This window comes from Oncorhynchus gorbuscha, linkage group LG24, assembly GCF_021184085.1.
Source record: "Oncorhynchus gorbuscha isolate QuinsamMale2020 ecotype Even-year linkage group LG24, OgorEven_v1.0, whole genome shotgun sequence".
Lineage (NCBI taxonomy): Eukaryota > Metazoa > Chordata > Actinopteri > Salmoniformes > Salmonidae > Oncorhynchus > Oncorhynchus gorbuscha.
The window spans coordinates 25,957,562-25,983,820 of record NC_060196.1 but is presented as its reverse complement, the minus strand read 5'-3'; the positions used below and the strand labels follow the sequence as shown (position 1 = coordinate 25,983,820).

General features: G+C 42.7%; 2 protein-coding genes across 7 annotated transcripts in view; both read right to left on the bottom strand.

Moving 5' to 3' along the window:
- LOC124012766 (choline transporter-like protein 4) overlaps window positions 1-1,050 on the bottom strand; it is a 45,400-nt gene extending 44,350 nt beyond the window's left edge. For both annotated transcript variants that reach the window (XM_046326708.1, XM_046326709.1), the window contains exon 1: window positions 769-1,050. In XM_046326708.1, coding sequence (XP_046182664.1) covers window positions 769-814 — 46 coding nt within the window. In that variant the 5' untranslated portion in view covers window positions 815-1,050. The remainder of the gene's footprint in view (window positions 1-768) is intronic.
- Window positions 1,051-2,823: 1,773 nt separating this feature from the next.
- On the bottom strand, window positions 2,824-25,458 carry LOC124012652 (histone-lysine N-methyltransferase EHMT2-like). Of its 5 annotated transcripts, none has more exons than XM_046326510.1 (27): window positions 25,366-25,458; window positions 24,657-24,723; window positions 24,357-24,524; window positions 24,054-24,265; window positions 23,772-23,850; window positions 23,421-23,476; window positions 23,160-23,288; window positions 22,162-22,233; window positions 21,879-21,999; window positions 21,660-21,767; window positions 21,269-21,402; window positions 18,627-18,770; window positions 15,890-16,206; window positions 15,433-15,657; window positions 15,035-15,117; window positions 14,699-14,805; window positions 14,271-14,393; window positions 13,859-13,960; window positions 13,133-13,237; window positions 12,713-12,867; window positions 9,937-10,249; window positions 9,758-9,835; window positions 6,907-7,022; window positions 4,286-4,372; window positions 4,086-4,164; window positions 3,717-3,892; window positions 2,824-3,448 (listed from the first exon to the last, which is right to left on the bottom strand). In XM_046326510.1, exons 1-27 carry the CDS (start codon window positions 25,390-25,392, stop codon window positions 3,268-3,270), a joined length of 3,564 nt encoding a protein of 1,187 aa, XP_046182466.1. In that variant the 5' UTR covers window positions 25,393-25,458; the 3' UTR covers window positions 2,824-3,267. The 5 variants fall into 5 exon arrangements, with proteins under 5 accessions (XP_046182466.1, XP_046182467.1, XP_046182462.1 ...); XM_046326511.1 differs by having other exon boundaries at window positions 21,660-21,764; XM_046326506.1 differs by having other exon boundaries at window positions 21,269-21,405; window positions 25,366-25,457.
- Window positions 25,459-26,259: the final 801 nt, after the last annotated feature.

Sequence of the window (26,259 nt, the reverse complement as noted above, 5' to 3'; positions counted from 1 at the left end):
CTCCCTGGTACACAGAAAATACCCGAGCTCTGAAGCAAGCTTCCAGAAAATTGGAAAACGGAAATGGCGCCACACCAAACTGGAAGTCTTCCGACTAGTTTGGAAAGACTGTACTGCACGGTACTGAAGAGCCCTTACTGCTGCTCGATCATCCTATTTTTCTAATTTAATTGAGGAAAATAAGAACAATCCGAAATTCCTTTTTGATACTGTCGCAAAGCTAACTAAAAAGCAGCATTCCCCAAGAGAGGATGACTTTCACTTTAGCAGTGATAAATTCATTAACTTCTTTGAGGAAAAGATTATGATTATTAGAAAGCAAATTACGGACTCCGCTTTAAATCTGCGTATTCCTTCAAAGCTAAATTGTCCTGAGTCTGCACAACACTCCCAGGACCTAAGATCAAGAGAGACGCTCAAGTGTTTTAGTACTATATCTCTTGACACAATGATGAACATAATCATGGCCTCCAAACCTTCAAGCTGCATACAGCCCTTCCGCTGTATCCAGCTGAGTTAGAAAGTTGATGTGATGTAGCCTGTAATGCTTACTGAAAATTGATTTTAAATCACAGATTGAAATGTAAAATTCTAAAATGGAGAAGTAGGCCTAATAGGGGTCACCACTCATAAGGAACTGGAAAAACGCAAATAGGCTAGGCTAGTGACAAATAAACATTTTTCATTTAATAAAAATATGACACTATTCTGTGAGGTTAGACAAATACTAATCCAGGTAATGTAACGGGCGATGTGAAATGAACTCACCATATTCCGACGACTCCGAGTTCTCTTCCTTTAGGTTTTTACCCATTTTCAATCCTTCCCTCCACCTCTACTAGTTTATAATCGTGTAAACAGTCTAAATTGCCAGGTATATCAAGTCGAGGTTTAATAATTAAAAAAAAGTATAAAACAACGTTTTAAAGAGGTGTTACCTACACTTAATGCACAGAAAAACCAAACTTGCGTTGAATAAATCTTTCTCCCTCGAGCTCCAGTAACTAGGGTTGTGACATCAAAACGCACCTGTTGTGTGACGCGCACCTGCCTGCACGCGCTGTGTTGCATTCCCGCCCCTTGACCTCCCTTTACTAAATGCCCCCAGGCTGTTTGATGGGCCTGCATGTAGTAAATGAAATTTCTTTTTTTCCTGATTATTTGGCTGTATGCCTATATAATATATTGATATTTAAAATACCTGAACAAGCCCTTTGGAATTAATTGGATTTCTGTATAAATTGGCAGTAAAATTAGATTTGATCTTCATCTAAGTCACAACAACAAACACAGTCTGCTTAAACTAATAACACACAAATGGTCATGTTCTTGTCTATATTGAATACATCATTTAAACATTCAGTGTAGGTTGGAAAAAGTATGTGAACCCCTAGGCTAATAACTTATCTAAAAGCTCATTGGAGTCAGGAGTCAGCTAACAATCAACGAGACAAGATTAGAGATGTTGGTTGGAGCTGCCCTGCCCTATAAAAAGGTCACAAAAAGTTTAAGTTTGCTATTCACAAGAAGCATTGCCTGGGTCTCAGAAGACCCAAGATTAATAATTGTTGACATGCATAAAGCTGGAAGGGGTTACAATGGTATATCTAAAAGCCTTGAAGTTCATCATGGAAAGATTAAACTAAGTTGAGTTGTTTGGAAGGAACACAAAACACCATGTGTGGAGAATAAAAAGGCACAGCACACCAACATCAACCTCATCCCAACTGTAAAGTATGGTGAAGGGAACATCATGGTTTGGAGCTTCTTTGCTGCCTCAGGAACTGGACAGCTTGCTCTGGCAGAAAAATGAATTCCCATGTTTTTCAAGACATTTTGCAGGAGAATGTAAGGCTCCGTCCACCAATTGAAGCTCAACAGGACAACTCCTCACAACACAGAAGTAAATCAACAGAAAGGAAAATATGTTCTTCTGGAGTGGCCCAGTCAGAGTCCTGACCTCAACCCGATTGAGATGCTGTGGCATGACATCAAGAGAGCCATTCACACCAGAAATCAAGAATATTGTTGAACTTTTGCAGAGAGGAATGGTCCAAAATTCCTCCTGACCGTTGTGCAGGTCTGATCCACAACTACAGAAATCATTTGGTTGAGGTTATTGCTGCCAAAGTAGGGTCAACCAGTTATTAAAACCAAGGGTTCACATACTTTTCCCACCCTACACTGAATGTTCACAAGGTGTGTTATTAGTTTAAGCAGACTGAATGGTCATAGATTAAGATCAGATCAAATTGTAAGTCACAACAGACAATGAGGAAGTCCAAGTAATTCCAAAGGGTTCACATTTCTTGCCACTGTACAAAAACATTTTATTTAGATTTGAGGGAGTGACTTTTCCTATCATCACACGAAGAGCCCTTCCTTATTGCTTTGGAAATGTTTAATGTCTCACCCATGTTCTTCAGTTCACAACATGAAACCTGGCACAACCCAAACAGATAGTGATTAACATAAGTCAATTTGACAGCCTTCTTTTTCTGTGAGAATTACTGAATATGTTATAAAAGCAGAGCTCATGCTCCCTTTCCCATCATGAGTTGTAGAAGATAGCAATAACCATGAATTGGGCCTGGGGAAGGAAAGCATGGTTGAATAGTTAACTATTCAACAAGTCCCAAGAACTCTGTCAAAGACCAGATTAAGGTTCAAACTCAAAAAAGACACAAATGGAATGTTATATTAAATCACTAAAACTTTTTAGCAATCTATGTCAACATTGGAACCACATTCTCTGGTGTGTCTGGGCTGCTTGATATTCATTGAGTTGTAGGAAAAGCAACCCTGCTGAAACATGACAGTGGATCCATTTGTAAAAGTTTAATAAATTGTATTAAATGACAAAACAACGTACATTTTGTATAAAAACAAGACTTCAATACTACTCGGAAGTCAGCTGTCGGTAACTTTTTCAATTACTTAACAAGTAGACAGTATCATGGTAGAGTACTGTGAAATGAATTGTTCAGTATGTATTTGGCACAGCATGTGGTGAGCGTAACTGGCATTTCATAGCATGCTGTAGTGCCACTGATGTCTCATGGCAAAGAGGCATAGCAATGTTATAGTTTTAAAAAATACTGTATGGATGGGTCTTACACAGAAGACACCTTTATCAGTCATTTATATCAGATACGTGGACAAAGTTAAGGCTTGATTACCACACAAACAATAACGGCACAAATTCATACGAAATGTAAGAGTGAGTGTAGAAACAGAGAAATACATGCACCAAGCCGCAGGGGAAGCCTAGAAGTTTCCTAGCATGGCAAGCCCAGGGTCAGTATCCAATTCTGGGCAGGTCTCCAGTCGAGCGAGCCTGCTCTGCTCCAAGGCGATAGCCTCCGCTGAGTGTTTGCATTTCTCTGATCCACACTGGCAGGTGAAGTATTTACTCTTGATGTCCCAGAAGCGGTCTCCATAATCAAACCTGTGCGAACAGAACATTGTAATTCTAGGCTGAGAATTTAATCAATGTACATCAATATCATAAATCAGTGGAACAAACAATATACTCAGACAATTTTATTTCTGGTGCAAGAGAAGTGATACATGGAATAGATGCTACGGTTACTGAAAAGGTAGTGCCAAATCATGTTCCACTCTGCTTTCCTAAGGCAGCATGAACACCACTCCACTGGGCGTCCATTTTGTGTCTGTGGCTCAGATCCAAAGTGTGTGGGGGTGAATCCTCTCACCCAAGCTCCTGTCCTGTCAGTATGTCTCGGGAGCTGAAGAAGGCGATGCGGGGGAAGCGCAGGTCCTGGTGCAGCATGAACACCCGCACTGGGATGATGTTGGGGTCGCACAGGTGGTTGATGAAGCGGCTGATGTTACCGTAGTAACGGGCATCGATGCAGTACACCTCCCCGTCCTTTAGAGGGAAGGAGAGAGAGAGGGATGGTGATGTACTTAGTTGCATTGGTAAATCAGTGGTCTGTTTAAACTTCTGTGTCTAAATGACAGTAAATCAAAACCTGTTGTATTCAGTGCATGTGATAAATACAATTTCATGTTTTTCTTTTTTTCATGTGTAATCCCTATGGGAGAAAAAACAGATGAGGTACCTTGTTGTCCAGGTCAAAGAGGTAGGAGTCATCTTCCCTTACATCTGCCTCTGCATCAGAGATCAGTTCTCCTACATATCTGTGTGGAGAGAAATGTTACTTCCAACAAGAGAATTAACTAATTGATAGAACTGGCAAGACACATTAGATTGGCTAATCATACTAATTTCCTTTAATTAAATAACCATACACGCACTTACTCGCAGATGAAGCTGCCTTGGGGAATGTCCTGTAGAGCCCGAACTCCCCATCCCATCTTCTCTGTTCGGTACAACTGGAGACGCACCCTAAGACCGAGAAAGTGTACAAGTGAGATTGTACCAGGACCCAGACAGTATGATTAACATTTTAGTCATTTAGCAGACACTCTTATCCAGAGTGACTTACAGTAGAAAGTGCTTACATTTTTCATACCAGAGTGCGCATACATTTTCACACTGGACCCCTGTGGGAATCGAACTCACAACCCAGGCATTGAATGAATCATGCCGTACAAACTGAGCTACACGGGACAATGTAAATGTCAACCACAACAGCAGACAATGTCATGAAGCAGCATAACCCAAACTCAGTGCAGGGGACCCGAAGGGGTGCACGTTTAGTTTTTTGCCCTAGCATTACACCGCTGATTCAAATAAATCAAAGCTTGATGATTAGTTGGTTATTTTTTTTAAACAGCTGTATAGTGCTAGGGCAAAAAACAAAACTTGCCCCCCCTGGGGTCCCCAGGGCAGCGTTTGTGAAACCCTTTCATAAGGTCTGCAGAGATAAACCAAAAAAAAAAGTGTTTGAGTAAGAGATGAGGGTAGTCATAGTGCCTTCAGAAAGTATTCACACCCCTTGACTTATTCCACATGTTGTTACATCCTGAATTCAAAATGGATTTAAAAAAATAGTTTTATTCCCACTTTATTCCCCCTCACCCATCGTCACACAATACCCTTTAATGACCCCTTTAGTGAAAACAGGTTCAGAGATATTTTGAAAATGTATTAAATTATAGAAATATCTAATTTACAAAAGTATTCACACACCCCTTTGCCATGACACTCAAAACTGAGCTCAGGTGCATCCAAATTCCTTAGATCATCCTTGAGATGTCACTACAACTTGATTGTGGACAATTGATTTTTTTGGACCAGATTTAGAAACATTACCTATCTATACAAAAAACTATACCATGAAGTCCAAGGAACTGGCCGTAGATCTTCAAGATAGGGTTATATGTCTCATCACAATTCTTTAAAGAGAGTTTAACGTTTCCAAGAGCACAGAGGTCTCCATCATTGGGAAATAGAAAAAATATGGAACGACCCAGGCTCTGCCTAGAGCTGGCCGTCCGATCAAACTGAGCAACCTGGCAAGAAGTACCTTGGTCAGAGAGGTGACCAAGAACCCAATGACCACTGACAGAACTACAGAGTTCTCTACAGCACTTCCCCAATCTTGGCTTTACGGGAGAGTGACCAAACGGAAGCCACTCCTGAGAAAAGGCACACGACAGCACACCTGGAGTTTGCAAAAAGGCACGTGAACGACTCAGATCATAAGGCAAAAGATTCTGTGATCTGATGAGACAACTAACTTTTGTCACAAAGCGCCATGTCTGTCGAAAACCAGGCACAGCTCATCACCCGTCTAACACCATCCCTACTGTGAAGCATGGTGGTGGCATCATCGTGCTATGGGGATGCTTTTCAGCAGAAGGGACTGGGAGACTGGTAAGGAGAGAGGGAACAATGAATGGAGCCAAATCCTTGATGAGAACCTGCTTCAGAGTACAAATGACATTCGACTTGAGCAAAGATCTACATTCCAACAGGAACCCCAACCATAAAGCCAAAGAAACACTGCAATTGCATCGGAACAAGAAAGTCCTTGAGTTGCCCTGCCAAAGCCCAGACTTGAATCCCATTGAAAATCTGTAGAAAGACTTGAAGATTGCTGTTCACCGCCACTCCCAGTCAAATGTTTTTAATTTTATTTATTATATTTCGTCTGACTGCTGCAACTCCCCAACAGGCTCGGCAGAGGTGAAGGTGGAGTCATGCGTTCTCCAAAATATGACCCGCCTCACCACGCTCCTTAACACCCGCCAGCTTAACCCGGAAGCCAGCCGCAACAATGTGTCGGCGGAAACACCATTCAACTGGCGACCGAGGTCAGCCCACAGGCACCTGGCAACCACAACCAGTCGATAGAGCGTGATGAGCCAAGTAAATCCTCCCCTAATCCGGATGACGCTGGGCCAATTGTCCGCCATCCTATGGGACTCCCGGCCACAGCCAGTTGTGGCACAGCCCGGTAATGAAACCAGTTCTGTAGTAACGCCTCTGGCACTGCAATGCCAGTGCCTTAGAACGCTGCGCCACACCCCATCTAATTTAACAGAGCTTGAGAAATTCTGCAAGGAAGAATGGGAGAAAATCTACAAATCCAGATATGCCAAGCTGAGACATACCCAAGACAATTAAAAGTTGTAATCACCAGAGCTTGAATAACTTTGAAAAGAATAAATGGGCAAATGTACAATCCAGGTGTGGAAAGCTCCTACTTACCAAGAAAGACTCACAGCTGTAATCGCTGCCAAACTCAGGGGTGTGAATACTTATGTAAATTAGATAACCGTATTTCATTTTCAATGATGGGGTAGTGCGTGTACATTGGTGAGAAAAAAAATGTATTTAATCCATTTTGAATCCCGGCTGTAACAACAAAATGTGGAATAAGTCACGAGGTATGAATAATTTCTGAAGGCACTGTATCTAAAATAGTTCTAATTTGATTTCAAAGTGTACAGTGGTGTAGTAACAGCTCTTACTTGATGCCCGCCTGCACCACTCTGTTCTTGCAGGTGCGGTAGCAGGAGCAAGCCAGGTTACATTCAAATATGAGAGGCGGTTCGATCTTATTGAACTCCTGGAGCAACCGGTGGTCCTGGTAAACACAGAAAACACATAGCATCTTATGTTTGTCTTTCACCTGACGAACTCCAGACTTAAAAACAACTATAAACATGTCCTCCACAAATGGTAGTGTCCCCCCTCGGGACAATTAGTGAAAACAAATTAAGCTCACTCTCGCGCCCCACTTGGGCATCTCAGTGCAATTTTATAAATGCCAGATCTCTATGGCAATGTTTGTCAAAATCAGGCCAGTGGTGTCAGATATTGGTGTGTGACTACCGTACGTAAGGAGACAGATCCATAGTCTCCCCCAACGATTATTGTAGGGGACAAAAATGATGTTTTAGCCTTCCACCGTGAAATTAGAAATAAACTAAAGACAAAAAGGACAGAGCCCCCCCCCCAAATTACCTCGCCAGTCTTTCGAGAGAGATGGCTTGGTGACCGCTTGGAAAGTAAATTCTGTCTCATATGACTGCTGGGTGTATCACTAACCATGATCAAAAAAGGCAACAGTAAACAGTAAGCATGTAGTCCCCCACAAATAATGCAGTTCCCCCCTTGGGCCAATCAGTGTAGTTTTGTAAATGCCAGATGTCTATGGCAAGACACATCATTCACCCAAGTTCTGTTAAAAAATAAAGTGGTGTCTGAAACATCACGCGAGTTAGCTACACTCATAACCCTGAGCATGTGACACAAATTTCAGCACTGAGTCAAACAGATCAAGAGAGAAACATGTGTCCGTTAAAGAGCCACCATGTGGTCTATATGAATGCTCGTGCACATGTTTACAGTGTTCGCAACTTATACTAAATTGTGCTACAATACGAATATCCTATGAGTGATTTATATGCATTTGTGTGCCAGGCCACGCTCATGTGAATTTTATTGGTCCATAGCAGCCATGTTGTTTTAGGTACTCTAAAGAAAATTGCATTGTGAGACCTTTGTCAATGGAGGCCACATACTTTTGTATATAAAGTGTATGTGGACACCTCATCGAATTAGTGGATTCAGCCATTTCAGCCAGCCCTGTTGCTGACAGCTGTATAAAATAGAGCACACCACCATGCAATCTCCATAGACAAACATTGGCAGTAGAACGGCCTTACTGAAGAGTTCAGTGACTTTCAACATGGCACTGCCACCTTTCCAACAAGTGAGTTTGTCAAATTTCTGCCCTGCGAGAGCTGTCCCGGTCAACTGTAAGTGCTGTTATTGTGAAGTGGAAGCGTCTTGGACCAACAATGGCTAAGCCGCAAAGTGCTAGGCCACACAGGCCAGAATGGGACCGCCGAGTGCTGAAGTGCGTAGGATGTAAAAGTCATCTGTCCTCGGTTACTACACTCACTAGCAAGTTCCAAGCTGCCTCTGGAAGCAACGTATGCACAATAACTATTCGTCGTCAGCTTCATGAAATGGGTTTCCATAGCTGAGCAGCCACACACAAGCCTAAGATCATGCACAATGCCAATTGTCGGCTGGAGTGGTGTAAAGCTCGCCACCATTGGACTCTGAAGCAGTGGAAACGTGATCTCTGGAGTGATGGATCACGTTTCACCATTTGGAAGTCTGATGGACGCATCTGGATTTGGCAGATGCCAGGAGAATGCTACCTGCTCCAATACATAGTGCCAACTGTAAAGTTTGGTGGAGGAGGAATAATGGTCACGGCTGCTTTTCATGGTTCGGGCTAGGCCCCTTGGTTCCAGTGAAGGGAAATCTTAATGCTACAGCATACAATGACATTTCAGATGAATCTGTGCTTGCAACTTTGTGGCAAACGTTTGGGGAAAGCCCTTTCCTGTTTCAGCATGACAATGCCCCAGTGCACGAAGCGAAGTCCATACAGAAATGGTTTGTCGCGATCAATATGGAAGAACTTGACTGGCCTGCACAGAGCCCTGACCTCAACCCCATCGAACACTTTTAGGATGAATTGGAACGCCGACTGCAAGCCAAGCCTAATCGCCCAACATCAGTGCCTGACCTCACTAATGCTCGTGGATGAATGGAAGAAATTCCCCACAGCAATGTTCCAACATCTAGTGGAAAGCCTTCCCAGAAGAGGGGAGGCTGTTACAGCAGAAAAGGGAAACCAACTCTATATGAACGCCCATGATTTTGGAATGAGATTTGACAAGCATGTGTCCACATACTTTTGGTCGTGTAGTATATCAAGTTTCGTGCAGATCGGTCATTCAGTGCCAGAAGAGTAGCGTTTAAGAATTTTCACAAAATTCAAAATGGGGGAAGATCTATCATGGCGGACCATATGGGTCCCTGAGGCAAATGTGCTCCTTGTGAGGAGAGGGACCTATGTACTGAATTTCATGACTTTAGTTCAAACAGAATAAGGGGCGTGACCTTTAAAAGTTAGCATTTTCAATCTCTTGTTATAGCCCCACCATCTGGCCAATCAGTGTAATTTTGTAAATTCCAGATCTCTGTGGCAAGACGCATCATTCAAAGTTTCGTCAAAGTCAGGCCAGTGCTGTCTGAGATATCGCGTGTGACTAATGTACAAGCGTACAGACGGAGACAGATCCACAGTTCAACAAACTATCCACAGTTCAATAATATCTGAAATTTGAGAAATGAGAGCAAACTCTCTCTGAAAACCCAGGATATTTACAAGGTTCTAGTTCTTATCAGTTTCCTTAATCAAATATACAACTTTAACACCAAAGTTCACAGCTAGAATGGCTGAATACTTTTATATCCAAATAAAGTGGGAGATAAAATAAACAATTTGTCACTAACCTTGTCGTACCAGCAGCGGATACTGAGCTGACCACACAGACAGTTGCTGGAGGAGCAGTCCTCTGTGCAGCTGCAGTGCTGAGGGACAGACACAGATTTATAGAAAGGCAAGATGCATGTATGATCAATGATAATTATCATGTGTATCATCTAAAGGTGTGTGTTGTTACTGTATGTACCTGTAAGTGTGTGATGTTGCGGTCGATGTTCATGGCTGAAGTCTCACAGTTCTCGGAAACATACTTGTAGTCTGAGGGACATCCCTCATCATCAACTGCGTTCACACAGGGGATAGGCACATTCTCATACCCTTGGGCTACGTCACTGCTGATTATCTTCTCTGTACGAAGCATACGATTGGCTATCCCCCTCCGCAGCTTCCTGTTTATCTGGAGTGACACCCAGACGGGCGAATCGGAACGCGCCAGAGAAAGAGGGGTGTCCCCTTCCCTGTTCACGATGTCGATGTCTGCCCCCCTAGAGAGGAAGAGCCTGTAGAGAGGGAATAAGCAAACAGAGGTGTTAAAGTTGCCGTTAGGCACAGATTACCCTTCCCATATCCTTACAACCATCATGGGCGCAAAATGCTCAAATGACTTTAGATCAAATTCCTTCTATTCCAAATTACCAGACTATAGGAGTGACTCGGGCTGTAGCAGTCAGCCAGTGATTGTCAAGCAAATAACTGCTGGTCTCACAGTAATTGACCATTAATTAACAAAACACATTTAGCATCTCCTGGCTTCCACACACAGCCTACAAGCTGATGCAGAACTTTCAAACATCTATATATTAAAAAGTCTAATAAATCCATGTAATATAGCCGACACAGTCACAATTAAAAATCGGCAGGTAGCCTAGTGGTTAGAGCGTTGGGCCAGTAACAGAAAAGTTTCTAGTTCAAATTCCCAAGCTGACAAGGTAAAAATCTGTCATTCTGCCCCTGAACAAGGCAGTTAACCCACTGTAAATAAGAATTTGTTCTTAACCGACTTGCCTAAAAGGTCAAATAAATAAAAATAGATTATTTATTTTAGACAGGTCTAAAGAAAATGTAGTTTTTTCCAAAGAACAGAATAGCATACACTGTTATCCTTGCGTTAGGCCCTGATCTGGCTATGCTTAATTTAGAGTTAAATATGTAACTTTAGTTGTTATACAAATGTTGGCCTATATGTTTTGATGTTTAATACATTCCAAGGCTGCATGATGTAAATAATGATGATTTGAAAAAAGTTGCATGTAAGGCATGAGCTCTGCCTTGTTTTTTGCGCAGGCTGTACACACTTAATCAGTCTCTCACTCACAATTTGACAAGCACTTGATAATGCCTCTAATTTCCCAGCTGTATGGCTATAATCCCCCTAAAAAGAAATCCATGCCTTTTGTGGCCAGTGGCCGTTGTGCCCTTGGGCCGAATATAATAATTATAATTCCCTTCTCCCCGCAGCATGCCGAAGCGTCTCTCACTCACATAGCTCTTAGTCACGTGATCAGGACGTTCGCACAGGCTACAAATGAAGACAGACACATTGGGGACTTAACTGCGCAAGTCCTTATCCAATTCCGAGGCGCATATTGAAGATATCGGAACAACTTTCCACATTTATGTCAGTCAACATGAGCAGGCCTAACAAACAGCAAAGGCACTAGCCTATGTCAACCTACTATTACCCATAGTACAAAAGTTGACCTATTCTATTCAGTGCAATAAATAAATATTTTAAACATAGTCCGGGGTCAGTTGTGGGATGTGATAGATCCCAAATGAATACAACCACTAGCATAAAAAAAACTGTTTTAAGCATTGAGCCTGACCCAACAGATGAGAACGTTGATCTTAAAATGTTGATTGCAGCCTCCCTGGTGGGGCAGTGGTTTAAGGCACTGCAGTGCTATCTGTGCCACTAACGATTCTGCGTTCGAGTCCAGGCTCTGTCGCAGCTGGCCATGACCGGGAGGCCCATGGGGTGGCGCACAATTGGCCCAGCATCGTCCAGGTTAGAGAGGGTTTGGCCGGCAGGGATATCCTCGTCTCATCACGTACTAGCGACTCCTGTGGCGGGCCGGGCGCAGTGCACGCTGACACAGTCGCCAGGTGTACGGTGCTTCCGGGTTGGATGGGCATTGTGTCAAGAAGCAGTGCGGCTTGGTTGGGTTGTGTTGTGTTTTGGAGGACGCATGGCTCTCGACTGTCGCCTCTCCCGAGTCCGTACGGGAGTTGCAGCGATGAGACAAGACTGTAACTACTACCAATTGGATACCACGAAATTGGGGGGGGGGGGGGGGGGTGAAAAATAAAAATAATAAATTGATAAACTATTAGGCGATCACATTTTAAGCGCAGCAATGCGCACACGGCAGTTGGCTATAAGCGCAAATGTTCCATAAGCAGGAAACCACCATTATCAAAAGTGATTGCAAAGGCAATTAAGCATGTAATGCTTTTATTATAAAAAGTCACATTATGGTGAAAATAATCTTCCCCAAACTTCAAACTCACACACTGCTTATATTTGCCAGATAATCTGCTTTACAGTGGGTGTAGAGCCTAATGTGCTTGATTTTAAGAAGTTAATTGGCCACTTTAGTTGTGATAAACTTTACCAAAAAATATAGGCTATGGGCTAGGCTACAAGAGGTTACCAAAAAGGCATGAGCTGTTTGCCTTAAACTGGTCATCATTCACAAGTGATAGTGTGATGTGTGATTTGCATTGATGTCAGAGTGATTAGAGGGACAATAGAGTGCTGAGTACCAGGCAGTTAGCAAGTTTGGTGGCTACTATATGACCAGCATCAGAGCTTGGAGAAGCCTAATTACCGTGATTAAACGGTCACATGGAATTTGACTGGCATCATGACTCGTGACCGCCAGCGTGGCGGTAATACAGTCACCGTAACAGCCAATAGGAGTGACCGATGGATGCGATTGACAGGGTATTGGTCTACTCACGTTACACAATCGAGGAAGCCCTCCCTGGAAGCGATGTGTAGGGGAGTGTCCCCGTGCATGTTGACAGAAGACAGTGGGCAGCCGGCGTTCAGCACCATCTCTGCTATCGTCACACAGCCTGCGAAGGACGCCCAGTGGAGACACGCGTTCATCTCCTAATAGAGAGAGCGAGAAGATTATTTTTATCATCCCAGAGGGACTTGCATCACAATAAATTAATGGATAGAAAGAAAAGGTATGGATTAGAGTACTTACAAACAAATTGACCTCTACCTTCAATAAACCAAGTATGAAGAAGCAAATGCTGTCGTTTCAATGATTTGTGACTTGCCGCGCCTATAGATCCTCCACATCCTCCTTCAAAATCAGATTGGCCATTGTATGGGCATACGTTGTTATAACCAGGACAGAAAGCCTAACCTTGTCTTTGAGGGTGACGTCAGCCCCCCTGTGAAGCAGTGCTCGGATGACCTTGATGTGCTTGTGCTCTGCAGCCCAGATGATAGGAGTCCAGCCTCCACTATCCTGAGAGGGGAATACAACACATTGACTCAGAGGGTTAGGGGACTGGACTATACAGTGGTACTCAAGCAAAATGCCTAACACAAGTGCTATGGTTCAATACAACGAGAAATGATACATGGGACTGGAAGGTAGATTAAAGATACATGTTTATTCTGGTGGTAATAGTTAACTCTGTCTATTGACTAATTAAGAACTACAGGTAACAAGCATTGCCAAGTGACACATGATACAGTATCTGTTATTGAGTACATTGAATGATTACTATACCTACAAAAGAGGGTGTTAGTGCTACGCAGAGTGAAGGGGTACTACACTGTAGAGACCCACATAATATACACAGGGATAGATTTGTAAAAAAAATAAAACAGAAGGTTACAACTTAATATCAAATAAAGATAATTATATTATCTTCATCTGCACATGCATAGTCAATCAAAATAAAGATGTTAAATTAGCAGCAAAACATGTTAAAGCACTTCTCAGAAAACAGACCATGTGGTCATTGGACATGATGCAGTGTGAAGTATGCAGTCGACAAAGAGTGTCACAGACTGATAAAACACACACTGACTTGTTGGTTGTTGCCACCCTGTCTTAGAGCCCAAAAGTGTTCTTCCCCACCTGTGCGTTGATGTCCACCTGTCCCGTCTCCAACAAAAGGGTGACAATGTCCAGACTGCCCAGTTTGGCAGCGTGGTGGAGACCAGTGTAGCCATCTTCTTCCTGGAGAGCAGAGAAGGTGGAGAAGAGGAGGAAAAGCCAATAGGAGAGGTGAATTTTTTTAATGATCATCTTCACATTTTAATATTGTCAGAAGGTGAGAATTTGATTGCAATCAAGATTGTATTAACATGCCACCTACAGGTCCTAGCTCCAGTTACTCTATAATAGATCCTACTGTTGACTTCTGAGGTGACTCAAGGTGATGATCAAATTCTTTCAGGTTTTAAATCCTTTACGGCTCATGTTACTAGAGCCGCTATTAGTGTTAGCTGACCAGCTTTGGTGTAGGGGCTGTTTACCAGGCACTCACAATGTGATAGACGCAGGCTCCACTCTGGACCAGGTACCTGGTCACCTCCACATGGTTGTTGACGATGGCCTCCAGGAGAGGGGTCCTCATGGATTTGTCTTGGATGTCCAGTTTAGCACCTGCCTGTAAATAGACAAGAAAATTATTTGAGCACTCTGGTGAATAATAACTGTATGAGTGACACACTGATCCATTTTTGGGGGGAATAAGAGTAAAAGGAGTCACTTCTATCATTGAACATAAAAATAAAGAGCAGGGTTGTAGTTATTTGGGCACACCGTAGCAAAACATTCGCAACAGAAAATGTAAGCAAGCATTTCTTATTGGACAAGTTCAGGTAGTCCCTCCCCGATTCAGTCGGTTTTCTTCAGTTTGGAGCCTAATGAATATTACCCAGTTGTATTGATTGAAGTGCAAAAGTTGTTCACCTGCACCAGCATGTAGCAGACCTCCAGCAAGCCTCTCTGGGCGGCAACGTGGAGAGCACATCGTCTGTTCTGGGAGTCAGCCTGGTAGGCTGGGTCTATGCCCTCCACTGAACCAAACAGAGAGAGTAAGTAGAGTTCAGGGGTTATTAGCAGCAGTAGGGGTCAATATCGTCTCATTCCTTCATTTATGTGAAAGAACAGTGGACAACAAGTGTTTCCAGAGCAGATGAAGGAGCGATGAGAGCAAGCCACTTTAGACAAAATATGCAATCAGATCAGGAATGTCTATTTAATCTAACAGTAAAATACGAACAAAGGACTCCTTATGACACTTACTGAGCATGAGCAGAACCCTCTGCACCTCACCCTGCTTGGCAGCTGGATAGAGCTGGCGGGGGTGGAACCTCAGCTTCTTCCTCCTGACCAATCACAACCAAGATTCACCACGTGAGAACAGCTCCTATCAGAACTCTGTGTAAAATGCATCTCTCCCTCATTCCTATTCCTTGGAATAATCACTGGATCCACCACCATTAAATACATTTCCCCTAACATAGCTTTCCACAATTCAGTCAGTTCAGCAAATTTTGAATTTCAACAAAAGGAGGAAAGATGGATGTATTTTCAAAGCATTCAAACAAGACCCGTCTAGCCGTAAACAATTCCCATCAATCATTGATTTGGAACAGATAATTCTATTCTATAAGACTTAGACTATTGTTAATCTGTCTCACTTCTCAGTGTCCTGGGTGAGAATGGCTTTCTGCAGCGCCGCCCTACTGGGCCCGGGGGGAAGTGCACTGGGACAGACTGGCTTCCCATTGGGCAGACAGAGGGAGGGTCCCACACTGTCCACTCCCCCCTCGCCTGGGGGGGCTGCGTTGACAGTCCCTGCTGCCAGAGCAGCTTGGGGGGGGCGCTGATCCTGGTCTCTCTTTACCACCCCACGCATCCTCGCACTGATAGATCAAGAAGACAAAGAGAGAGGGAGTAAAAAAAGGCTGCAATGATTAGGGTGGTGTGAATAACCATTATTTCCATACGAGTTATCAAACAATAGACTCACAGGCACAAGCTCAAATCAATCAATTATCCACAAATACACAACAAGCAGAGCAAAACCACCCAATTATTGCACTCCAGCCAACACTTAGTAATTTCACATATCTTTATCTCCCCCTTTCTCCTCACCTGATAAGACCCACAGGCCTCTTCCCGTTCTTCAGCGGCCATGTGGAGGCCACCAGAGAGAGGTCAGAGGGGATGGGGGCTGGGAGGGACAGTGTGGTGGTGGACGAGGCGGAAGTGATGACCACAGTGGCCACGGATGCTGAGGGGGGGATGGTGACCTCTTGGGCCTCCGAGGCATCCTCGCCACAGTGGGGGCAGAAGAGCATGCCTGTGCCCATGCCCATGCCCCTGCCCCTTCCAGCCCCCAGCACTGTCACACAGCCCCGGTGGAAGCGGTGGGCGATGCGCTGGTCCGGACAGCACTCTAGGAAGGTGCCCTGGGAAAATCAGAGAGAGGGGTGTAAGGCCACATCAAACATATACCGTACACGGACAGACTTATAATGCATCTCAAGTATCTGCAGTGGTCTCTCCGTCTCCCCTCCATCTTTACAGATTTGAAAACACAAGCTAGGTCTAAGGTGAATACAATATGGAGGTTGTCTACTTAGGGCTGTTGCGGTGACCGTATTACTGCCACAATGGCGGTCACGAGTCATGAAGGCAGTCAAATTACACATGACCGCTTAGTCACGGTAATTAGACTTCTCCAAACTCTAATGCTGCTGCTGTTCATTAGTAGCCTACCAAACTTGTCTAATGCCTGGTACTCCGCACTCAATCGTCCCTCTAATCACACTGACATCGATGCAAATCTAATCATGAGCTCATGTTGCGCAGCATTTCTATAGGCTATGCAATTGTAGGAGAAAACAGAGTGATGGCCTCTATTAAAAAGAGGAGGTTCCCATCAGTTCTCAAGGCTAGGTCTACTATGTTTATTTCTCAACTTTCCTCATATTAACCACAAGTGTAGTCTACCTGGCTGGCATAAAAAAATAAACCAAGAGGAAAAGCATCCTCCATTGGCTATTTAAGTGCATAGATGACATGTATGTTTTCCCACTGCCCCGGTTTCGATACAGGTACATGAGAATGGTCCATTCTAAATAAATAAATGTCACATATATTATTTAGTATATGTAAAGCCAAGATTAAATCAAGAACAGTCTGATGGGTGACAATATTAGCCCATCACTTGTGAATTATATATTATCACTTGTGAAGTATAAGCCCGGTATAAGAAACAATGCCTTTTTGCGACTTTTTCAAATCATTGTCACACACATCATTTAGCCATAGCCCATAAGGCTATATGTTTTAATAAGATTTGTATCACAACTAAAGTGGCCAAATAACTTCAGAAAATTAAGCACATTAATCTGCTTTTCAAGGGGTGTAGAGCATAACTGGCATACATAAGCAGTGTGTGAGTTTCAAGTTTGGGGAAGATAATTTTCACCATAAAAAGCACCCTTATAATAAAAGCATTACATGTATAATTGCATTTACTTTTAATTATGCCGTTTTCCACTAATGGAACATTCTCGCTTATAGCTTACTACCATGTGCACATTGCTGCGCTTATAATGTGAAGAAATAGCCTAATAGTTTATTAACATTTTAAGCTAAACACTCTGATCTTTTGCATAAGCCACATTGCATTAAGGTTTTTTGATGCTAGTGGTTGTATTCATTTGGGATCTATCGCATCCCACAACTGTCCCAGACTATGTTTGGAATATTTATTTCTCCCACAGAATAGGTCAACTTTTGTACTATGGGGGATAGTAGATTGACATAGGCTAGTGCTTTTGCTGTTCGTTAGGCCTACTCATCTTGTTGGCTGACAAAGTAAATATCTTCAATTTGCACTTTGGAATTGGATAAGGACGCACGCTGTTGCGTCCCCGATGTGTCGGTCTTTACTTGTAGCCTGTGAGAAAGACCCGATCAGTGACAGAGCCATGTGAGTGAGAGGCGCGTCGGATTGCACAGCACACTCAGGGAGAAGGGCACAACGCAGCACGCCGGGCCACAAATGGCATGGATTTTTTTAGGGTGCATTAAGGCCCCAAAGGGGATGCCACCGTGAAATTCGAGGCATTATCAAATTGTGAATCAAGAACAGTCAAATTGTGAATGAGAGACTAGTGGAGTGTTTACAGCTTGCACAAAAAAACAAAAGCAGAGCTCATGCCTTTCAAGGAACTTTTCTCAAATCATCATTAGCGTCTCATCACGTACAATGTATTAAAAAAATCTAAATATATAGCCCAACGTTTGTAGAACAACTAAAGTTACATTAAAAACTAAATTAAGCATAAGAGTACCTATTTTTTTGTTAACCACTCAACACAGAATAGCCGCATGTGCGCACTCCCTTTACAGCTTTGTTCAATTGTATTCATACGATAAAATAATATAATTCCAGGGAATTATAAACTAATCTTGCCTGCTAAATGAATTTGTGTAGCCCACAGCCATATGGCATAACCACATCAGGACAACTCAGAGTATGCTATTCTGTTCTTCTGAAATAGACATTTTCTCCATATCATGCTTCTTTAAACCTGTCTAAAATAAATCATGGATTCATTGTGAAGGTGTAGGCTATATTACATGGATTTATTATACTTTTTAAAATGGCTTGTAGGCGGTGTTTGGAAACCAGGAGATGCTAAATGTGTTTATGTTAATTAACAGTCAATTACCGTGAGACCGACAGTTATTTGCTTGACAATCACCAGCTGACGAAGTTGTCACAGCCCTATGTCTACTTGGAATTTATTTTTACCTATCCAGTTCTTTGACATCAGATAGTATGTTTGATTGTGGGGGTGGCACAAAACCTTACTGCGATACAGAAGTATCCACATCCAGGGCAGCAGTGATGTTTGACCATATGTGACCGATGGTTTTCGCACAGCACAATGAGGGAAACCCGACTGGACGGCCGCATGGTCTCCCCCTTCTGAATGATATTGGTACAGCCCACCAGCTGCGAAAGACAAGAGGGAGAGGAAAGTGAAACATTTAATGGGGAAGTAAATAATGAGTCATATGTTGATTCCAAATGAGATGGAAAAGCTTACCGTGTTGCCCTTATATTCATTTAGCAGCGACTCTCAAAAAAATGGCCGCCACACCCAAAGATATGATACATTAGATAAATGGAGCTATATATGTTTTAATAATATAATCTTTGAGAAATAACATTCACCAGAATAAAAACTAGACAGTCAGGGAGAATCTAAATTTCAAAAAAATGTCATGATATTGATTTTGTTATAACGTTTGAGTCACTTACATAGCATAAGAACACGGCATAAGCCATAATAAAATGTTCAGAATTGTAGGAAATAAACTTTAAAACAGCAACATTTTGTATCTATTGACAAATCAACTGTAAATTTCAGTGTTCCTCAAGGTTCCGTTTTAGGACCACTATTGTTTTCACTATATATTTTACCTCTTGGGGATGTCATTTGAAAACATAATGTTAACTTTACTGCTATGCGGATGACACACAGCTGTACATTTCAATGAAACATGGTGAAGCCCAAAATTACCCTCGCTAGAAGACTGTGTTTCAGACATAAGGAAGTGGATGGCTGCAAACTTTCTACAAAACAGAGATGCTTGTTCTAGGTCCCAGCAAACAAAGAGATCTTCTGTTGAATCTGACAATTAATCTTGATGGTTGTACAGTCGTCTCAAATAAAACTGGGAAGGACCTTGGCGTTACTCTGGACCCTGATCTCTCTTTTGACGAACATATCAAAACTGTTTCAAGGACAGCTTTTTTTCCATCTACGTAACATTGCAAAAATCAGAAACTTTCTGTCCAAAAATGATGCAGAAAATAAAGGATAAAGCACTAAAACTTCAGTTGGTGCTAAATACAGCTGCTAGAATCCTGACTAGAACCAAAAAAATGTGATCATATTACTCCAGTGCTAGTCTCCCTACACTGGCTTCCTGTTAAGGCAAGGGCTGATTTCAAGGTTTTACTGCTAACCTACAAAGCATTACATGGGCTTGCTCCTACCCATCTTTCTGATTTGGTCCTGCCATACATACTGTACCTACACGTACACAAGACGCAGGCCGCCCAATTGTCCCTAGAATTTCTAAGCAAACAGCTGGAGGCAGGGCTTTCTCCTATAGAGCTCCATTTTTATGGAATGGTCTGCCTATGTGAGAGAGGCAGACTCGGCCTCAACCTTTAAGACTTTACTGAAGACTCATCTCTTCAGTGGGTCGTACGATTGAGTGTAGTCTGGCCCAGGAGTGTGAAGGTGAACGGAAAGGCTCTGGAGCAACGAACCACCCTTGTTGTCTCTGCCTGGCCGGTTCCCCTCTCTCCACTGGGATTCTCTGCCTCTAACCCTATTACAGGGGCTGAGTCACTGGCTTACTGGTGCTCTTTCATGCCGTCCCTAGGAGGGTTGCGTCACTTGAGTGGGTTGAGTCACTGACGTGATCTTCCTGTCTGGGTTGGCCCCCCCTTGGGTTGTGCCGTAGCGGAGATCTTTGTGGGCTATACCCGGCCTTGTCTCAGGATGGTAAGTTGGTAGTTGAAGGTATCCCTCTAGTGGTGTGGGGGCTGTGCTTTGGCAAAGTGGGTGGGGTTATATCCTGCCTGTTTGGCCCTGTCCGGGGGTATCATCGGATGGGGCCACAGTGTCTCCTGACCCCTCCTGTCTCAGCCTCCAGTATTTATGCTGCAGTAGTTTGTGTGTCGGGGGGCTAGGGTCAGTTTGTTATATCTGGTGTACTTCTCCTGTCTTATCCGGTGTCCTGTGTTTCTTTCTCTCTCGCGGAGGACATGAGCCCCAGGACAATGCCTCAGGACTACTTGGCATGATGACTCCTTGCTGTCCCCAGTCCACCTGGCCGTGCTGCTGCTCCAGTTTCAACTGCGGCTATGGAACCCTGACCTGTTCACCGGACGCACTACCTGTCCCAGACCTGCTGTTTTCAACTCTCTAGAGACAGCAGGAGCGGTAGAGATACTCCTAATGATCAGCTATGAAAAGCCAACTGACGTTTAATCCTGAGGTGCTGACTTGCTGCACCCTCGACAACTACTGTGATTATTATTATTTGACCATGCTGGTCATTTATGAACATTTGAACATCTTGGCCATGTTCTGTTATAATCTCCATCCGGCACAGCCAGATGAGGACTGGCCACCCGTCATAGCCTGGTTCCTCTCTAGGTTTCTTCCTAGGTTCCGGCCTTTCTCTGGAGTTTTTCCTAGCCACCGTGCTTCTACACCTGCATTGCTTGCTGTTTGGGGTTTTAGGCTGAGTTTCTGTACAGCACTTTGAGATATCAGCTGATGTCAGAAGGGCTATAGAAATACATTTGATTTGATTTATGTGCAGTCGGAGCCCCCCCCCCCTCCACACCGACTTTGCCACCACAGCTGATAAAAATCCTAGGGAAAACACAGCTTCACAGAGTCTACAAGTGCATAGCCACACACAAACCTCTCCGTTCACGCTCTCTGTGGCCATGCAGAGTCTGTTGGGCTGTCTGCTGGCGCTGTCTACGCGTGGTGCCTCCATCCTGCAGCTACACAGAGGCAGCTCCTCCAGACGCTCTGTCTCCCCAGCGTCACTGCCTTCTACACAGACATGCAGATATGACATTCCCTCATCGGTGTCATATGCTCCAACTCACTGTAGCAGATAATCAGTGCTATTCACTGAGAACCAAATTGTGGCTTTAGTTATGTACGCAAATCATGTGTTCACAAGACCTTAATAGGAGATTTGTGTCAAAGTTACAGGATGCATACGTCAAGCTAAGATTTAACCCTGAGAGACCACTGATAAAGACTTGCAGATTGTGTATTGTGTGCGAATACAGTCTACCCACCGTGGTGAGGTGAGAGTGTTAGGTTGTCTGTTGCCACGATGTCCAGGGAGCCCAAGGCAACCTCTGTGTACTCGCAGGATCCACCAAAAGTAGCTGCTGCCGACACTGCTGGAAGTTACAACAGACATTAATAATTTACAATCAAATAGCCACTGTGATGATAATGATAGTGGCGATGATACGACTATTTATACAAATGAATAGATCTCCGTCACTCACCTCTTCCTGCCTCTGCTCCTTCGGCTCTCTCTCTCCCTTTGCCTCGCCCTGGGCGAGTCCATGGCGAATCACTGCTCCCTTCGTTCCTTTGGCCCTGCCTCTGTGGGTCCGACTCTGAGCTCTGAAGACAAAGAGGGTTTGGTTGACCGGCATAGGAACAATGCTTTGACCAAATAAAAATGATGTTCCAGCAAGTGAATTTTATGAAACACATGTTGCCTATACCTGCCTGGTAAATGATTGTAGCTTCCAACTCTGACATAGGACCAGTAAAACTACTCACATGATCTGACATGTTACCAGATGCATCTGCATCTCTTTCATGTAGCCTTTCCTCCAGTCCACCATCTTCAGACTGCAATAGGAAAAAATGGAAGGTACAGATATGGAAAAAGAGCAACATACAGTTTCCTTGTATCTATTCAAAACTGTGGCTATTCAGCAATAACCATTTAACTGGTACACCAAGAGAAAAATAGCAGAGAAACATTTCTTCTGCTAAATACTGTATCTATATTTAGCCTCAGTATAGACCATATATGAAAAATGTGTTTGGATGACTTGCAGAGAATTTTAAATAATCTCAAAAATGATACATTATGTCTGCTTCATTTACTTATAAGTGGAAGATTGGCCTAGTTGAATGACTTGATATCAAATATTAAAATAATACATTTGTGTGTCAAAATATGCATATTAGAATGCATGTAAATGTATGCATTTATAGTTTATATGCTTAGAGTACCAGTACAATTACATGTACTGAATGATATTCTGAAACATATTGAAGATAACAGGCAGACAGTGAATCCCATAACAATATTTCTCCACTTTCCATTGTCACAAGCTTTGACTTAATATCATTCCTTTAAAATGGGCAACTCAACTGCTTAATAGAGCATATTTTTCAAGAGTTCCTAAAATTGTAAAAACATCCATTTAAAAAAACATAGTAATTTAATCATTCTTAACTTATGTTTTAGAGGTAAATAACATTTTATGTTGTAATTTCCCATTTTATACACAATTAGTAGAAAAAATGATGGTAAATGAGGTTCAGTTTAGCTCACGTTTACATCCTGGTTTTCAACCATCTTTGAACGCGTGTTTTAAAAAACATGGCAGTCCGATAATGAAAACCACACGATTTTACTAAATGGCATTGGTTGAGATGATAAAACATGCCTAACAAAATAAATATGTTACACTTAGTTTAAAATTGGTTGTCAAAAGGACCTCGCCTGGTTGAGCTGCCTGTTAAAGCGTTAATTAGCCTCGGACCTTGCAGTCGGAGAAGGCTGGGTCCGTGTCATCTCTTGCATAGGGGTTACAGAGAAGAAACTCGTTCTCATCTGCATCATCCAGCCAACTGTCACGCCGTCTCGCCGCCTCTCGGAGTACATGATCTGCCTGAAATTCAAGTAACAAAAACAAAACGTTAGGTCAGGGTCACTACTTAATATCTCAGCATGAGACCCATTATAAGCGACCATTATCTTCATTCTCTAACAAAGCACTGACACACCCATGCCCATTCTTTACCTTCTGCTCTGTGCCTATAGCGCTTTCTGCCTGGACCAACCTTCTCCTTTTTGCTGCTGCCGAGTAAGAGACAAAAATAACGGACAGGATTCAAACTCAACAGTAAGTAATCTTACATACAAACACTAAAAAAAAAGATTCACACATTTTAAAAATGTTCTATTATATTCGTGCATCTCTGATTCTCGGGGAAAAACACATTGTACCGGCTATATTTCTGCCTGCTTAAACGGTGATACACATGAAATGACCCTGGGAATCAATAGAACATCGCTCAAATAAGATAACGTTCAAAATGGGTAAATCTTTCATTCAAGTCAATCTAAATGTATGCAATATTTCATCATTGACCAGTATCACTGTCTGTCGCGAAGCTGGTCGTGGGGTCTGTGGGGTTGACTGGCACGATTGGTGACTCGATGCACCTCATCTGAAAGGCAACAACTCAATGGATCAGATGGTCATGAAGGGGATAATGTGACAGGAATAAAATTACTTCCGAATGGTAAAATACTCTGATTTTCAACATACTAACTCAAACATAAGATATGCCTTTTTTGATTGATATCACTGTATAAGTGGCTATCCTAAAAAATATAGCACTACTACCAGCCATCGTCTTAGAAGACTCACCTGTGTCGGGGGAGGTCTGTTCATAGTCTTGCGAGCACGGTGTATCTTTACTGTCTGGACAGGGACAGGAGGCGGAGAGGAGGATGAGGGAGGTGGCAGGAGAGCTTTACTTCCAGGACCAAAAACACTCATCTTTGCTTTGCCAGAAGGAGAGGAAGTGGAAGTGGAGATTGAAGAGGAAGATGTGGATGGAAGGCTCTTCGCTGCATGTCCTGTGGGGGGGATAAACGAAGGAATAGATTAAACCAAATTATGAAAACGAAGGAAGAGAGAGAAAGAACTGACAAAGAGAACAATCTTTACCTATAAGGGTTCTGACTGACACAGAAGAGGATGTTGTTGATAGTCGTTCGCTCTCCTCCCCATTTTTCGAACCATCTCCCTGAATCTCCTGAAATAGCACCCGTGACAGCCTCCCACCCATGGGCTCGGTCTCCTTGGTAACCACTGCTGTGTCGGTACTTGCATCACCTAGGAAACATTCAAAGCCTCTGCATCAATATGCACAGCATAAACAGGGTTTCTATAAAAGTTGTGTATGTCTGTATGTATGATTATAGTCAGATATGTCTAAATCTATACATTCTCAATGTACATCCATACCTTCATCCGACTGGCTTGAGAGTCTCACTTCAGGATCACTTTCCAATGCATCACTTTCAGGCAACTCCTAACATTTGGAAAACCAAATACCAGAGCAGAGCCACATATATCATGCAGATGAAGAAGAATTTTGAAATGTATTTAATGTGCAAAAGTTGCAGATCACATTCCAAATCATATACTGAATGAATGAATTAATGCAACCGTAACGAGACTTTAATATCCACAATAGTTAGAAGTGTTGTCTATATCCTCCAGAGGTTGTGTTGACATTGTAGTGAATGACACTGGAAAATGCACGCACGCGTAGAAATTAAACTATTCCTATTGAATGCACGAGCCTAATAGCTGGCTACTGAAGTTGAATGTGAAACATTTTAGGACCAAATGTTGGACACTCAATCTCCACAAAACGCATTGCAAAATGTAGGAATATTTGCGATTAATATTTAAAAATTGTGACCCTTTACCTAATCTTTCAGAGCCCTTTTCTAGCTATGTGGCTAGCTAGCTAATTGTTCAAGGAGGGCTGCCTTTATGCTAGCAGAATGCAAGGAACAAGACTTTGCTAGCAAAACAACAAACAAATTGCTTGTAAAGATCACATTTCAGGTATGCATCTTCAAGGTATTGAATAACCGGCAAATATGCAAAGTCCATAGCCATTGTAAACTAGCTAGTTAGCTAAATAAAGCTAATATTTCTTTACCTTGGACGTTTTCTCAGATGCCGACATGTTTCCAATAAAATTGGACGTATTTTACGTGGTGTGCGTCAACGTCCTTTCTCCGCCCCTTGGTTCACTGATTGGCGGAGCTGACTGAACAAGATCCAAGTCAGTTTGCCAAAAGGATGCTTACTGGAAAAGTATGGAGCCAGATTCCTGCCAAAAGGTTGAACGTGCGGATCGTAAGAAACAAACACCATGTGACAGAAAACATGTTAGACTTGAGCAAATCTTGTGTTGCCATTTTGACGTACAATAATACCTTTCAGAGTTTTGGCAGTTTCATCTCACCAACAAACAAAAAAGCATACACCAAACGGTTCGGTAGCTAATATAATGGATTTGTTTGCCAGCGCAAGTCTAGAGAGAACTAGCTGTATTATGCCTACAACAGTGAAATTTCAGTTCGCTAGTTGTATCTCTACAGCATGAACATATCACTGGGTGACGTGGATATCCCCATGCATGCACGACTAATTCAATTTGCACCATCCCATTCTCTGGGCTCTGTCATAACCAGTATTATATACCAGGAATAATGAAACATAGAATAATATATGTTTGGTGAATCTATGAATTGTGTTAGCCACTCAAAATATGTTGATATTTCTTTCATCACTCTTGCCAAATCATATTCTGTAGGAGGTGTTAATATAAAGCACCTCTTCTGGAGGCATGCAGTTATAGAGTCATTATACCCTCATGTAGGCCTATTTGCCTACTAGCCAAATAAAGTGCAGAGCATGCATGATGCGTGCAACTCGTCATACCAACATAATAGAACATTTAATTCATCCTTCATTCAGTTCAGTCAGTTGAAATAGGAACTAAATCAATGAGAATAGAACGGTCTTATCCATTTGTTTATTGAAATGC